Here is a 15,349-nt window from a genome sequence, read left to right as displayed (position 1 = left end):
AGAGATGATAACCTTTTGGTGGTCATTGGTCAACAGTGGCTGATTTGAAGGACAGCAGAGTTGGTGGTGTTACAGAGAAGAGCAGTTAGATTGATCAGAGTGATGGAGCAACTACGTTGAGGAGAGACTATGAAGGCTGGGCTGAAGAAGTAGAGAAGGCTGTGGAGCTGTGGCTTTCTATAAAAGCATGAAGATAGTGGATTTGTTGAATAAGGTAGTTGTTCACCAGAATTAGTGAGATTTGAACTAGCAGGCGTTCACTGTAACTAGTAGATTATTTTAAATCAAGTATTTAAGTATACTTATACAAGTATAAGGTAGAGAACTGCTGCTGCAGGCGTTCTGGAGGGGAAAGAGTATCAGCAGGTTTGAAAGGTATTAGACAAATTCATATGCAACAAGCACATCAATAGTCATGGGAAAAACAGGATGTATTTCCTACATCCTTTGCTGTTACCAGCATGGACTCTGGGGAATTACAAGAGCGCAGATGGTGGAAAAGAACTGGGCTTGCGTGTTCTTTCTAAGTGGCATCTTCTGTTACAGCCATCAGAGACAAAATGTAGGTCTGATGCAGAAAATCATTTCTTGTATTTGCTGTTTCCCATTTGTTTAGTTTACCCTTTATTTGTGAAGAATCACTTTTCTCATACAAATTACACCTTTATATGAGCTACACTGAGCTGACCATAGATATAATTTTTTTCATGTTTTACAGTGAATAACCCTATACCTTCCAACTTGAAGTCAGAAGCTAAAAAGGCAGCTAAAATATTGCGAGAATTTACTGAAATAACTTCTAGAAATGGACCCGATAAAATCATACCTCGTGAGTAAAGAAAATGTTCCGATTCCGCTAAAACCTCCAGCACTCCCCTGTGTTGCACTCATGCTCTTTTTCCCAATTCCTTCTGTTTTCACTGGCCATAAGTTAGAGAGGAATGAAGATCTGGGGTGCTATATCTCTTATGAAAGCATTTTGGAATTGAACAGTTTCATTTTGCTATATTCTAGTCAGACACTACTTGCTGGGGAAGAGCTTTCGTATGCTTACAACCACAGGGTATCTGAACAGGAAAGCTTCCCTTTAGGGTGGACAACTGTCTTTCGTGCTTGCCCTGTGAATGTGTTTTTAAGGGAGAACCTGGAAGACTAGCTCTAGTTCTTGAGAATATCTGTGTTTGTTAGAATTAGCAAGGTGAAAATAAGTTGAAGGAGAGAGATCAGGGTATCTTTCTCCTTTGATATTCTTATTTTCTGCTGTCCTCTTTATTTCTGCAGTTGTTATTCTGTGTTTCTACTAGTGTCCTCCTTCATCTGGTATTGCTGTTTGTGGCTTTGAATTAATAACTATTATGTTCCAGAAGGTCTGTAACAAGACTTGCAAGATGATGACACTTTATTTGCCACAATATGTCTAACGATAATAAGCTCATTAGGCTGCTGTATATCATTGTGATTTAAATTCAGACTCCTTTCCTCCGAAATCTGTGAAGACATAGACGTCAGCTATCTTGCTAAGGGTACTCACAGTGCTCATGGCAGTATGCAAACTAATTGTGGATGTGCTAACCAGGATAGATGAAGCAGTTGTGACAGTTTAGGGGTCAGTACACCGGCTACCATGACCTGTGACAAGTTTTGTGGTTGACTGTGGAGATGTGGGTTTAGCCCCAGCCAGCCACTGGCTCAGTCCCTCCCAGTGGGATGGGGGAGAGAATTGGAAAAGTGAGAAAACTCATGGGTTGAGATGAAGACAGTTTTATAGGTAAAGCAAAAGCTGCCCACACAAGCAAAGCAAAACAAGGAATTCATTCACTTCATTCACTTCCCATTGTCAGGCAAGTGTTCAGCCATCTCCAGGAAAGCAGAGCTCCATTACATGAAACAATTGCTTGGGAAGACAAATGCTGTAATTCCAAATGTCCCTCCCTTTTTTTTCCTCCCTCAGCTTTTATTGTTGAGCATGACTCTGTATGGTCTGGAATTATAGGCTGCGAAAGTTGGGGATGTTCAGCCTGGAGAAGGCTGAGTGGAGACCTCATAGCTGCCTTCCAGTATCTGAAGGAGGCCTATAAGGATGCTAGGGAGGTACTCTTCATTAGGGACTGTAGTGATAGGACAAGGGGTAACGGGTTAAAACTTAAACAGGGGAAGTTTAGATTGGATATAAGGAAGAAGTTCTTTACTGTGAGGGTGGTGAGGCACTGGAATGGTTTGCCCAGGGAAGCTGTGAATGCTCAACCCCTGGTGGTGTTCAAGGCCAGATTGGACAGAGCCTTGGGTGACATGGTTTAGTGTGAGGTGTCCCTGCCCATGGCAGGGGGGTTGGAACTTGATGATCTTAAGATTCTTTCCAACCCTAACTATTCTATAATTCTATGAATATCCTTTGGGTCAGTTGGGGTCAGCTGTTCTGGCTGTGTCCCTTCACAATTCCGTGTGTACCTCCAGCCTACTTGCTGGTGGGGTGAGGTGAGGAGCAGCAAAGGCCTTGAATGTGTGTAAGCTCTGCTCAGCAGTAACTAAAACATCCCTGTATTGCCAACAGTGTATCAGCACAAATCCAAAACATAGTTTCATATTAGCTACTATAAAGAAAATTAACTCTATCCCAGCCAAAATCAGCACAAGGCATCATCAGTTCAGCTCTTTCTGTATTTTTCTTTAAGCTTTTGCTTTGATTATTTGACTCTTCTGTCTTCAGAATTGTTAAAGTTTTATTTTCCCCTTCTTTTACAAGTTTTCTTGCAAGATCTTGAAGAAATTATTTTGCTGTTTCAGCTCATGTAATAGCTAAGGCCAAAGGCCTTGCAGTTTTGTCTGTTATCAAAGCTGGATTTTTGGTGACTGCTCGAGGCGGAAGTGGAATTGTATTAGCTCGTCTTCCTAATGGAAGTAAGTGGATATTTTCCTTTTCTACTTCATGGGAGAATTAAAAGAGAATAATAACAATAAAAAAAAACTTCAGTATTTTTTTTCATAGCATAAAACAAAAGCTGTGTGAGGATTCAAGCCAGTAGGTGACAATGTTTGGTTTGAAAGCTATTTTCAAAATATTGTACGTATTTTTTACCAGATGTAAATGCTTTCAGTATCTTTGTAGAAAAGGGTGAGATATAAAAGCATATAGATTAAAACTCATAAGAAGAATGAATTATATCCAATTATGGACAACTCTATGATAAATAATTTGTAATAAAGGTTTGTTAGATCACAAGGGTTTGTATTTCTTAAATGCATTCATGTGGAACAAACCAGTATAGTTATGTGATTCTATTATAGTGGGTTTGAACATAGTTTTAAAGAGAGAATTTGCTAGTAGTTTTTAACTGTAATAGTAAAATTAGTATTCCTTGTAACATGTGGTAAAGATTCTGTAAATTTGTCTTGTTTTGCTTAACAGCCTGGTCTGCTCCTTCTGCAATAGGAATTGCTGGCCTGGGTGGTGGATTTGAAATTGGAATTGAGGTATAATTTTTCATTTGAAATACTTGTTGGTAACTTTTTTTGTAAGAAATTATATTGACAAAGATCTAAATGTTAGTGAGATAGCAGAATCTATTTTTCTATGTTAAAAAGCTGTTACAGAATTCATATATATATATATATATAAGACAAACAAAACAGGGATTTTTATCCTATCAGTCTAATTGCTTGAAGTGATTTAAATGAAAACAAGTGACATAACAGCTATTTACTTGATTTCTCACTTCTGAAAGACTGAATTTTTCCCTTATGGAAAGTTTCCTTTCAGTATTCACATACAATCCAATTGGAATTAATTAAAAGTATTCTAGACTTCATACAGTATCAAATGCTTTATGAAAGAGTGCAAGGACTCCATCTGGCAAGAAACAGTGAAAGGAATTGAAGGCTAAGTAAAATGGAGCCTAGCTAATGTTACTGTTCTTCATGCATTTCCCACTCAAACTTGTGATTACTGACTTTGGGAATACCAAAACTGATTGTTTCTCCTGTCTAAGAATGCTGCAGAAAACAAGCTAGTTTGCAGCCGGCAGAAATGGTCAAGTAAGGGATTCTCAGCATGTTCAGAAAAATCCTGTTGATCTGAGCCCTGTCAGCACTTTGCCTCTGCTTCCTGTCTCTTCCTTCTCACAGCTCTCACCCGTGCTTGTTTCCATCTTTCTTCTTCTTTTCCACCCTAGCCTCCAGTTCTGCCCTCTTTTGTTTCTGTTTAGCTTCTTTTCTGCCATTCCCACAGAAAATCAAAGTAACAGTATGCTGCCAGCAAAATCTGTTGCTATGGGTGTTCTGCTCTTCAGAAGAATCCATGCATAGCTGACATGCATGGTCCACACCGGTTCCCAGTGTGTCTCTTACAGCTAAACAGCTCTTGACAGCCAGTTAGCTATCACTCACATAATGAGCGAAGGATCAATATTTTGTTGTATCCTCGTTTGCTGTGTGATCTCAGCCATTATTGCTATGCACTTTTTAAAGGATGCTGTGAATATGAAATTATTGATTTTTTTTTTTTTTTTTTTTTTTTTTTTTTTTTTTTTTGGTAGGGATTTTTCTTCAGTGTTCATGGCTACAGGTTCTGAACACATTACAAAACATTGAGTTTGAGCCACAGCATCCAGGGGTTTAAGGGGTTGGGGGGAGGGATTGTTGTTTTTTTTTGGGGGGGGGGGGTTAGCTTTGCTTTTATGACAATGAAACAGATTTTTCACATGCTTTGATTAATCTATGAAACTTTTCCTTTAATCATCTCCATCTGATATTTTAGATAATGTAACCATTACTGATACTTACTGAAATAATTTTGACACAGAAGCTACTTCTGAGATGGTGTGTTTTTTCTGAGCAGTATTTTCCTTTATTTGAAATTTTAGCTTACAAAATACTGCTTCCTTATTGGCATTATAATAACACAATCTTATTTATTTCTTCTAGAGAAGAGGTGCTATTCAGAAATACTTAAGTGGCTTAGTAGCCCAGAGTCCAATATCAGCATCCAATATCAGTCATATATAAACTTAAACCTTGTAGAAATAAGTTGAATTTTATTCCTGTAGGAGAGATTATAGTTGGCATAGTTGTAGTGGTAATTATGGGTGGTTTTAAACAACAAGGAAATCACAGACTTCAGAAGTCACTGTAAGCAACCTGGTACCTCAAATTAAAGACCAATTTTTAAACTCATCTAGATGCTTTCCTTGAGAATTTTCTCACTATAGATTAATTTAGCTTTAGTTGTGGATTCAGCCTCTTAATGGGTTAGAGGAGGTAACAGCATCATGAATGACATTCTCTTTCCATCCTTGGATGATTCAGAAAGTACTCATGTCAGCTATCTTTTCTTTGGGATGGGGTGGAGCTTACCAGGGGGCTAATAACAAAGGCCTGTCTTACACTGTGTGATATTTCTGGGCCAGCTTTGTTTTGCAAATAATTTGGTATTTCCTCTTGTATTCCCTGCTGTCACTGTTTGGAATGTGGGGTAAGTCGAAAGATTTTTCTGAACCTGGCATTCAGTCAAGTCCATCGGATGAAAGATCAAGCACAGCAGTTCTTGGATAATCAAGGTATCTGTTGAAAAGATAATCCAACACAGTAAGCTGCAATAGTGTAATATACTTTGTTGATCAGGCTGGTATATTTTTTAATACATGTAATGTGTTTACTGAGCTCTCAGATAAGATATTGATCTTTATAGGATCATGCTTGTGTTTGAAAGACTTTTTCTTTCTTTTAAAACTCTTCCTAGTTTGAGAAGAGTTGTAGGAGACTTTTATTGAAATTTGTTAAATCATAGAATCGTAGTATCATGGAATAGTTAGGGTTGGAAAGGACCTTAAGATCATCTAGTTCCAACCTCCCTGCCGTGGGCAAGGACACCTCACCCTAGACCATGTCTCCCAAGGCTCTGTAATCAAAGACAGTTATAGTTTTACAGTGCTGATGGTAATTGGCATAAACTTAAATACTAGTAGAAGTTCTTTGATGTAATTTTCTGTCACACTTCAGGCAAATAAAGTCTTCTAGAAATAGTGATTTTTCTTTTTTTTTTTTTTTCCATTTTGCATTTGAACCTTTCAAAAATACTTCGTTAGCTTTTCAGTTATTTAGTTAGGTTTCTTGAAGAAACTGGCTACATCTCATGTATTCAAATCTTAAAAAAATAAATATACATTTATATATGTATATATACATATATATATTAAACAGCTAATTTTCTCAAGAAAATAAAGTCAATAATGGGATAAACTGTATCCTTTTTACTGTTTATTCTTTGAACAGTAATTTTGTTTACTAAGATCTGTCTTGCTATTATTGATTCCATTATTGAAGGATCAAAATTATTTTCTTAATCTAATCTCACTTCTCATCTGAAAATGCCTTCATAACTGCTTGCAAAAGCTGTAGAAAATAAAAATTTGTTAATTTGGAAATTTTGAATTAAAACAGGGTTTCAGTTGCAGCTATTGCTTATCACATACTGACCATATCAATGCTTGGGAAAAAATCAGTCAAATTTGATTTTTAGTTTAAAAATACCTTGCAGAAAAAGAACCAACTTTAGTATGAAAACTGTTTCAAATGAATCCTTTACAAGTAAAGAAGTAATTCTCTGAGAGAATGAGTGATTCTTGCTTGAATTAAAGCCTTAAACAAGCTGGTGCTTAAACAAGCTGAGCTTAAACAAGCTCATTTGCGGCTTCCACCTGCTTTCCTACAAAACTGAAGATACTCCTCCCATGATGTTCTAATTTTCTTCTTAAAAAGCATACTACTTTTATTTGATATTTTGTAGGTTTCAGACTTAGTAATCATACTGAATCATGAAAGAGCAGTAGAAGCTTTTGCCAAAGGAGGTAATCTTACACTTGGAGGAAATCTTACTGTGGCAATTGGACCTCTGGGGAGGTGAGTGAAATACTTTCCTAATAGATTTGAGTATAGGGTAGTTAAGTAAGGAAGATAGTTTTTAAATCTATATATAGACATTAATGTGGCTTTTTCTGATATGTTACAAAACAACCTGGGCAACCTGTACTGTATGTTGACTGGATCATACTGTTCTTGTAGTGTTACACCTTTTAAGTCACTTGTTTGTGGGGGTTTTGTTTGGTTGGTTTGGTTTCTTTTTTTGATAAAGGCACTTATTGGTAGAAGGAAAGTGTTCCGACATTTATTCTCTTTTTACAGGAGACTGCTTGAGTAGGCTCAATAAAGAGCACAGGCATTATTGTGCCTGAGCTATCATTTTGTTAATTACAGGTTCTGCTTTCTGTCACCACAGATCTGCCTGACAGTAAATAAAAATATACCAAATAATTACTTTTAAACCTTAAAGCAGGTTAAGCCAGCTGACTTTGAAGGTTAAGATGGTGTAATCACAGGATAATTTAACTTGAAAAGGGATCTTACGAGAACTCTACTCCATCCTCCTGCTCAAAGCAGAGTCTGTTTTGACTTCAGATCAGGTTGCTCAGGCCTTTATTCCAGCTGCATCTTGGAAACTTCAAAAGGTGGAAACTGCTTAGGCTCTCTGGGCAACCTGCTTGACTGTTCAGCTGTCTTCATGGTTAATTTTTTTCCTTACATCCAGTCAGAACATTTGTTGCTTCAATTTATGTCCGTACCTTTTTATCCTTCCACCATATACTGCTGGTGACTTCATATTCTGGATTGCCTCTTCACAGATACTTAAAGGCTGCTACATTCTCCCTAAGTCATCTCTTCTCCAGACTTACCTAGCCCACTTGCCTCAGGCTATTCTCATGGGACATGTGCCTCGTTATGCCTTTTTTAATTATGGGTTTTTTTTACTGACCTTTTTTTTTTCCATGTTCTCTGACAAAATAAAAGGATAAGATGATTCCTGTTCCACAGATGAGAGAGATCTATGGATCAGGGGTGAGCAGTGAATGTCATCTGCCTTTCAAAGTCATTCAATATAGCGTTCTGCAACATCTCCATGTCCAAGCAGGGCTATTTCGGCCTAGGTGTCAGGATGGGACAGACTAGCAAATAGGTGAAAAACCAGATAAGCAGGCTTAAGAACAGTGGTGAATGATTCATGTTGTACTCAGAAGCCAGGTTTCTGTGGAATTCCTCAGAAGAGTCTTATGAGACCACTCCTGCTTGATATTTTATCAGTTACCTGGAGGAGCAGTTGCAAAACATTCTCTTCAAGTTTGTGGATGACACCAAATCAGGGGGTGCACTTCAGGGTAGGACCACCATTTTGAGTGATAGACCTGGAATATCCAACAGGAAACTTCCTGAAGTTAAACAAGGACATATGCAAAGTTCTGCACCCTTGGTTGGATGAACCCTCTGCAGTCATGTAGGCAAGCCTGCCAGGCTGGATAGCTGCCCTATTGGGAAGGTACCAGCACCTTGGTGGACAGTAAGTTGAATATGAAAGCGTACAGAACAGAAAACAGCATCCTGAACAGTGTAAAGCTCTAACCAGTGGATAAGAGACATAACTGTTCCCCTTTACTTGGCATTTCATAGACAGTCTAGAATATTTCGTCCAGTTTCAGCCCTACATTACAATAAAGGTGTTTATAAATTTGATTCTGTGCAGTGAGTGGCTACCAAGATGGCCAGGGACATGGATTACATGTATAATGAAGATGGGATTGCTCAGTTTATTTAACCTGGAGAAGACTTTGAGGTCTTCCCCAAAAGGGAATCACCAAGAAGACGGAGCCCAATTCTTTACTGAGGTGCATGTCAAGGCAGTGAGAAATGATAGTCATTAATTGACACAAGAAAGGTTATGACTGGATATGAGAAAAAAAAAAACATGATTATGACAAAAATAATTGGATCAAAATTATTGCATTATTGGCAAAATCTTGGAGCAGATTCTCCTGGAAGGCATGCTAAGGCACATGAAAAACAACAAGGTGCTTGGTGACAGCCAGCATGGCTTCACTAAGGGGAAATCCTGCCTGACCAATTTGGTGGCCTTCTATGATGGGGCTACAGAACTGATGGACAGGGGTAGAGCAGTTGATGTCATCTACCTGGACTTGTGTAAAGCGTTCAGCACTGTCCCACACAACATCCTTGTCTCTAAATTGGAGAGACGTCAACTTGATAGGTGGACCACTCGGATAAAGAACTGGCTGGATGGCTGCATGCGAAGAGTTGTCATCAGTGGCTCAGTGTCCGGCTGGAGACCAGTAACAAGTGGCGTCCCTCAGGGATCGGTGTTGGGGCCGGTCTTGTTTAACATCTTTGTCGGTGACACAGACAGTGGATTGAGTGCGCCCTCAGCAAGTTTGCTGATGACACCAAGCTGTGAGGTTCGGTTGATACGCTGGAGGGAAGGAATACCATCCAGAGGGACCTTGACACTCTTGTGAGGTGGGCTGATGCCAACCTCATGAAGTTTAACCATGCCAAGTGCAAGGTCCTCCACTTGGGTCGGAGCAGTCCCAGGCACAGCTACAGGTTGGGCAGAGAAGAGATTCAGAGCAGCCCTGTGGAGCAGGACTTGGGGGTGCTGGTCGATGAGAAAATGAACATGAGGCGGCTTCAGTGTGAGCTCACAGCCCAGAAAGCCAATCCTACCCTGGGCTGCATCAAAAGGAGCATGACCAACAGGGTGAAGGAGGTGATCCTGCCCCTCTACTCTGCTCTCGTGAGACCTCACTTGCAGTATTGTGTACAGTTCTGGTGTCCTCAACATAAAAAGGACATGGAACTGTTGGAACAAGTCCAGAGAAGGACCATGAGGATGATCAGGGGACTGGAGCACCTCCTGTATGAAGACAGGCTGAGGAAGTTGGGTCTGTTCATCCTGGAGAAGAGAAAGCTTGAGTGGAGACCTCCTAGCAGCCTTCCAGTATCTGAAGGGAGCCTATAGGGATGCTAGGGAGTGACTCTTCATTAGGGACTGTATTGATAGGACAAGGGGCAACAGGTTCAAACTTAAATAGGGGAAGTTTAGATTGGATATGAGAAAGAAGTTCTCTACTGTAAGGGTGGTGAGGCACTGGAATGGGTTGCCCAGGGAAGCTGTGAATGCTCCATCCCTGGCGGTGTTCAAGACCGGATTGGACAGAGGCTTGGGTGATATGGTTTAGTGTGAGGTGTCCCTGCCCACGGCAGGGGGGTTGAAACTAGATGTTCTTAAGGTCCTTTCATAACTATTCTATGATTATAACTGAGCACTCATCCAGGTTGCTCAGAGTGTCTGTGGAATCTGTATCCTTGAAAGTCTTCAAAACAAAGCCCAGAGCTGCCTGCTCTCAGTTTGATGTTGTATCTGTTTTGGACTGGCTGACTGCCTGAAGTATCTTTAAACCTAGAATATTATGTGGTCCTGTGTAGGACAAAAATTGTAATCTTCCAATTCTGTTGAGGTTTGATAAGGTCTGACTTGGTATATTTTGTGCTGTTTTGGGCACCATAAAATCAGGGAAGATTTGTATGTATTGGATAGGGTCCCAAGTCACCACAAACATAATCAGATAATTTGAAAACATGATTAAAACATGGGGTAATATTTCAGACTTCTGAATGCAAGAGGAGGTCTAATGTGGAACATTCACACGAGACAGCATTGTTCTGTGCTTCAGAGGAACCAACCTAAATTACATTGTACTGGGTCCTGTCTAAACTAAGAACTGAAAAGGGATTTCAAGTCTGACCCACTTAAGTGTATTCAGTAGAGTTTATAAGAGCAGAGGGAAGTGAAATTTTGCAGTGTTTTGTAGGATTAAAAAAAAAAAAGACAGTTGCTATTCTTGTTGAAAAGCCATATTGAAAAATGTTAATCAAATTTTTTTTCCTCCTAGAAACTTAGAAGGGGATGTTGCCCTGAGAAGTTCTGCGGCTGTGTATACATACTGCAAATCTAGAGGTCTGTTTGCAGGTGTATCCCTGGAAGGAACCTGTTTAATAGAAAGGAAAGAAACAAATCGCAAGTAAGTTCTCTTTAAATCTAGAAGATTCAGTGAATTCATAGTGATAAAATTAACTAGGACACATTCAATCTGGAAAAATCTTTGTTGTAAGAACATACTGTGCTGAGTTTAGAGTTTCTTGAGGGACAAGGGTTTCTTCAATTTGGACATCTTCTAATGGGTGTTGAGGTGATGCTGAATGTTCAAAGATTATGTATATATTAGGTGCTTCTAGCAGCTTCTCAGAGTAGCCGCCCTTGCAGCCCTGCCTCTTACCAAAACCTCGCCATCTAAACCCAGCACCATATTGTAGAAGATAGGTGTTGAGGTGTTTACTGCATAATAATATTCTTTTAGGCAACTTGAAACAAAAAAAAGATATCTAGTTTAGAGCACCAGTGAAATTGGAAAAATGCCCAGCTTATGAAATGGTGCTTTCTTTTTGCATCCTGTTAAGTTTAAAATCCACAGAACCTCTGTGTCTTGCACTTCTATGTTCTGTGTTTCTGAAAACTGTGATTCTGGTAACATCAGCAAAGACTTAAGACTGATTTTAATCACAGCATGTCAGTAACTTTTAGCTATCTTCAAAAAATTCCATTCAGGAAAGAATCTATTAAAGTGTTTTTGAAAAGTGGTGTGGTGTTTATTGGTGAGGCACTGGAGTGGGTTGCCCAAGGAAGTTGTGAATGCTCCATCCGTGGTGGTGTTCAAGGCCAAGTTGGGCAGAGCCTTGGGTGACATGGTTTAGTGTGAGGTGTCCCTGACCATGGCAGGGGGGGGTGGAACTAGATGATCTTAAGGTCCTTTCCAACCCTGACTATTCTATGATTCTATTCAGTTTGCTATGTGATTGGATTTCAGAAGGTCTAGTTGATTTATACTGTGTGACCAGGAACAAAATATTACTCACAAAGAATAGGTAGAAGTAAGATGGTAGATAGGCATTGAGGTTTGCTGCAATTACTTATCATTCGAGATTTACATAATTGAATTAATTCTGTCGCTTCTCAATGTATGATCAGTAGGAGAAATGCAGGGACAGGGAGGGGGGCAACATTTGCACACATTAATTTATCTAGACATTGCAATGTAATGATGATCAAATACCTGGCATCTTTTCTCCTGTATCAGGTTTTATGGCCAAGATATTCGTGCTAGTGCCATCTTGCTTGGTGATGTGCCTTTTCCTGCACAAGCAGAAGATCTTTATGAAACTCTAGCATCCTTCACTGAAGTATATGAAAATGAAGAGCAAAAAAATAATCCAGGGAAAACTGTAAGGGAACAAAGAAGGGTTTGTGCACCTCTCTTTCACATAGGCTTTCTCTGCTCCTGAGCTGTTCCTAGTCAGTGGTAATGTTGATGGTCATGTACCATTGTTCACTATTGGATGCTTAAGCACATTGCAGATACTTCATATGAGTAATACATTCATTCAAGCATTGCCCTGGTAGGCTCTTGTGGACAAGAATGTTTTTGATTTTGCTTTGCATCCTCCAGGATAATAAAGTACATCCTTGTTTTTACAGTAGTGTGTAATCAAATCTGAGATGATGATTAGAAAAGTTTGTTCAACTATTCCTAATCAAGTTAATCTGCAAGTAACGTGGGTTTAATAATAATGAAGTTAATACCAGGTTTGATGTGGATACTTTCTTTCTATTTTTCTTTTCTTCCATTTAAACAATCACATTTACAAGGTCATACTAAGACTGTAGATATTTTCTTGTAGATGTTAATGTTACAGATAAACAGTAATTTACTTACATCTTTGTTAAACTATGGTGAATTACATTACAGTTATTTATGTCACTGGTTCTTCAGTGTGCTTCTGGAGTTCACACCGTTTCAGTGGAGAAAGAGTGATTTTTATGGGTTTTTTTTTCCAGTGTAACTTGTCCTACCTCTAGGCTCTGAAGTTACAATCTAGTTCCAGGTGTGATACAAATTTTTTATTAAAATTTGTACATTTTAGGTAAATGACCCCCCTGCTAGACCATCGTTGAGACCTGAACCACCTAAACCCACTGTTAGACCAACACCACCAGGTTAAAAGCATTTTGATAATCATTAATTTATTCTCTAAATAAAATTAGACACTGAAGCTAATGAATATTATGCAATTATTATAGTAGTAGCTGTCTCTATAAAAACTTGGGCAAACATTGAAAGCATGTTGGGATAGTGCCATGAGCACTAAAAGGTAAATATTTTGTTTGGTTTGCTATATATAGTGTTTGTGTAGTTACTTAAGCATGTAAGTGTTCAAAAGGAACCATTCATGTTTATTGCATGCTTAGAAGCCCCATGGTACAATGAAGCTTCTTAGTAAAAACAACAGTTCTACTAGAAACTGCTAGTCCTACTCCTAGAAATTCTGGTTTCTAGAAAGCTTAGTTTCTCTTTTAGGTTGTCATTATCTATCTCACAACAGAGCAGAGGAGGCAGAGTTTGGGCTCTGTAACAGTTTGACTACCAAAGTGCTGTCATTGAAAGTGAGGCTTTAATGTGTAGCTCCTATTGTTAACTTGATTTATTTCTCCAGACAAGGATAGAAGGCAAAGTCCTTGTTTCTTTCTTGGGTATTGCTCCTTAGGTAACTGCAATCATTTTATAACTATTGAACATGTATTACAAAAGCAGTATATGAAATATAATAATATGTGATGTATATTATATAACTTGCTACTTTTTCTCTTTCAGCTAAAAAGAATACAAACAAACTTTATCCTGAGCTTCCAAATGATTATGCCTCTGTGGGTAAGTACTAAGATTACACATATTTTACTAATGGAATGTGCAATCTGAGAAATCCTGAAAGTACTTTGAAAGACATCTAACAGTATCGGGCTATACATATTTTTCTTCATTGTCCATATGTTAAAATGAGATTCAGATCTTTTATGCTTTTCTGAAAATATTTCACAAATGTGAATCTTATTCCCTGGCCTTATATTCCACTATCAGTGTTCTTTCTCTGAACAGCGCAAGTTCTTTTGCTTTATTCAGTCAGCTTGAAAAACTAATTGAAAGCAGTAAAACTGTTTTATATTACTACCTAATTGAAATGAAATAGAAAACTGATATAACAAGCTTGTGCCCAACTCCTTATGCAAGGTACTGTAACTGGTGTTTTAATTAAAAAATGTTTCTGCAGGTCATATCTGATTATGCTGGCATAAACACAGATTTTCTTGCAGTTATACTCCATCAGGTTTATGTACTGAGTTCAGGACTTTTTTTTTTTTTTTATTCTGTTCCGATTCTCTTAAGTTTAAAGCACTTTTGGCTCTAATGGAAGAATTTTACTGTGTAGTACTTGCACAGTACTGTTGATCTGTGTGGAGCCTGTCATCTGGAAATCTGTGATCTGTTAGAAAAAAAATCATAATAAAAAGTGCTTATGTTCACTTGCCTGCTGTAGTGTTCTCTCCCACCAGGATCTCATGTTTCACAGGTAGAAGACTGTTAGCTGTTTAAAGTCAGTGAAATTAATTATTCCTACCATGAAATATATTGTCCGTTTGATAAACAAATGTTTTCATGGTCTCTGCTATGATCAAAACCAAGACCAAGGCATTATATATTACATACATATATGTTTGTGTATATATATATATATGTGAATGTGTACGCACAGTTGCATATATTGCGTGCACCACTTGAAAGTAAAAAAACTTTTGAAAATGGAGCTAAAGTCAAGCTTGATAATAGATCACAGTGAAAAGTCTGTTTTAGGTAGAGTACTGTGATTTAACACGCTATTTAAATAGTTGTCTGAAGGTCAAATCATCATTGTTTTTTTCATTTCTTGGTTAATGTAATTAGAGATTTTTCACTAAAAAGCAAGATAAATTATCTGTGTCATTGTCTTTACATTCTTCTTTATACCTTTTCTGTATACATGCTGTTGATGTGTGTATCTCTTGAGGGGACCAGCATAGCAGGATCTTAAGCTCAATTGTTGATGTGAGTTCTCCAGATTAGAGACTTTCTGAGAATCAAAGTTTGCTGTTGTGCTCTATCACTTTTACCAGGAAAAGAATGATGATCCTAGTGATCTGTACTCAGCAGCTGTGATCCAAAACAAACAAAAAAAATTAATCTTCTGGCCACTCAAATTAAACTTTCTCACTTTTCTTGGACCAGTTAAGATTACTAAAGCAGTAGGAAAATCTTGCACACACATTTGCTCTATTAAAGGGAGTGTTCTTTCTCAGGTGCAAGAGACAAGGTAGAAATCTTCAAGAACTATCTCTGATTCAGGATTCTTTGAAATAAATATGTAGACTTGATCAGTCTACTACTGATGATTTCTCACAGTTTCTAGAAATACACAAGCTTATTTTTGAGGAGTGCAAGGGGCAGTAGCATCTGTGTAAATGTTACTCCCTGCAAGAAATGATGTCTCATGGTAAATCTGTTTACTTTACAAGCTTGGCATGGTA

At 38.3% G+C, this 15,349-nt stretch overlaps 1 protein-coding gene across 3 annotated transcripts in view; it reads left to right on the top strand.

Annotated features, from left to right (window-relative positions):
• Positions 1 to 15,349, top strand: part of SH3YL1 (SH3 and SYLF domain containing 1) — a 51,292-nt gene that overhangs the window by 12,705 nt on the left and 23,238 nt on the right. For 2 of the 3 annotated variants that reach the window (XM_061460706.1, XM_061460705.1), the window contains exons 2-9: positions 719 to 829; positions 2,785 to 2,898; positions 3,407 to 3,471; positions 6,782 to 6,894; positions 10,791 to 10,919; positions 12,033 to 12,195; positions 12,877 to 12,949; positions 13,605 to 13,661. In XM_061460706.1, the coding sequence (XP_061316690.1) occupies positions 719 to 829; positions 2,785 to 2,898; positions 3,407 to 3,471; positions 6,782 to 6,894; positions 10,791 to 10,919; positions 12,033 to 12,195; positions 12,877 to 12,949; positions 13,605 to 13,661 (825 nt within the window). The remainder of the gene's footprint in view (positions 1 to 718; positions 830 to 2,784; positions 2,899 to 3,406; positions 3,472 to 6,781; positions 6,895 to 10,790; positions 10,920 to 12,032; positions 12,196 to 12,876; positions 12,950 to 13,604; positions 13,662 to 15,349) is intronic. The other variant, XM_061460707.1, reaches the window with a different exon arrangement.

This window comes from Pezoporus flaviventris, unplaced genomic scaffold (genome assembly GCF_033815535.1).
Source record: "Pezoporus flaviventris isolate CSIRO_AGI_PZ_B2104156 unplaced genomic scaffold, CSIRO_AGI_Pfla_v1 ptg000031l, whole genome shotgun sequence".
NCBI classification, from domain to species: Eukaryota; Metazoa; Chordata; class Aves; order Psittaciformes; family Psittacidae; genus Pezoporus; species Pezoporus flaviventris.
The sequence above is the reverse complement of the archived record's forward strand: the minus strand, read 5'-3'. Positions and strand labels throughout refer to the sequence as shown.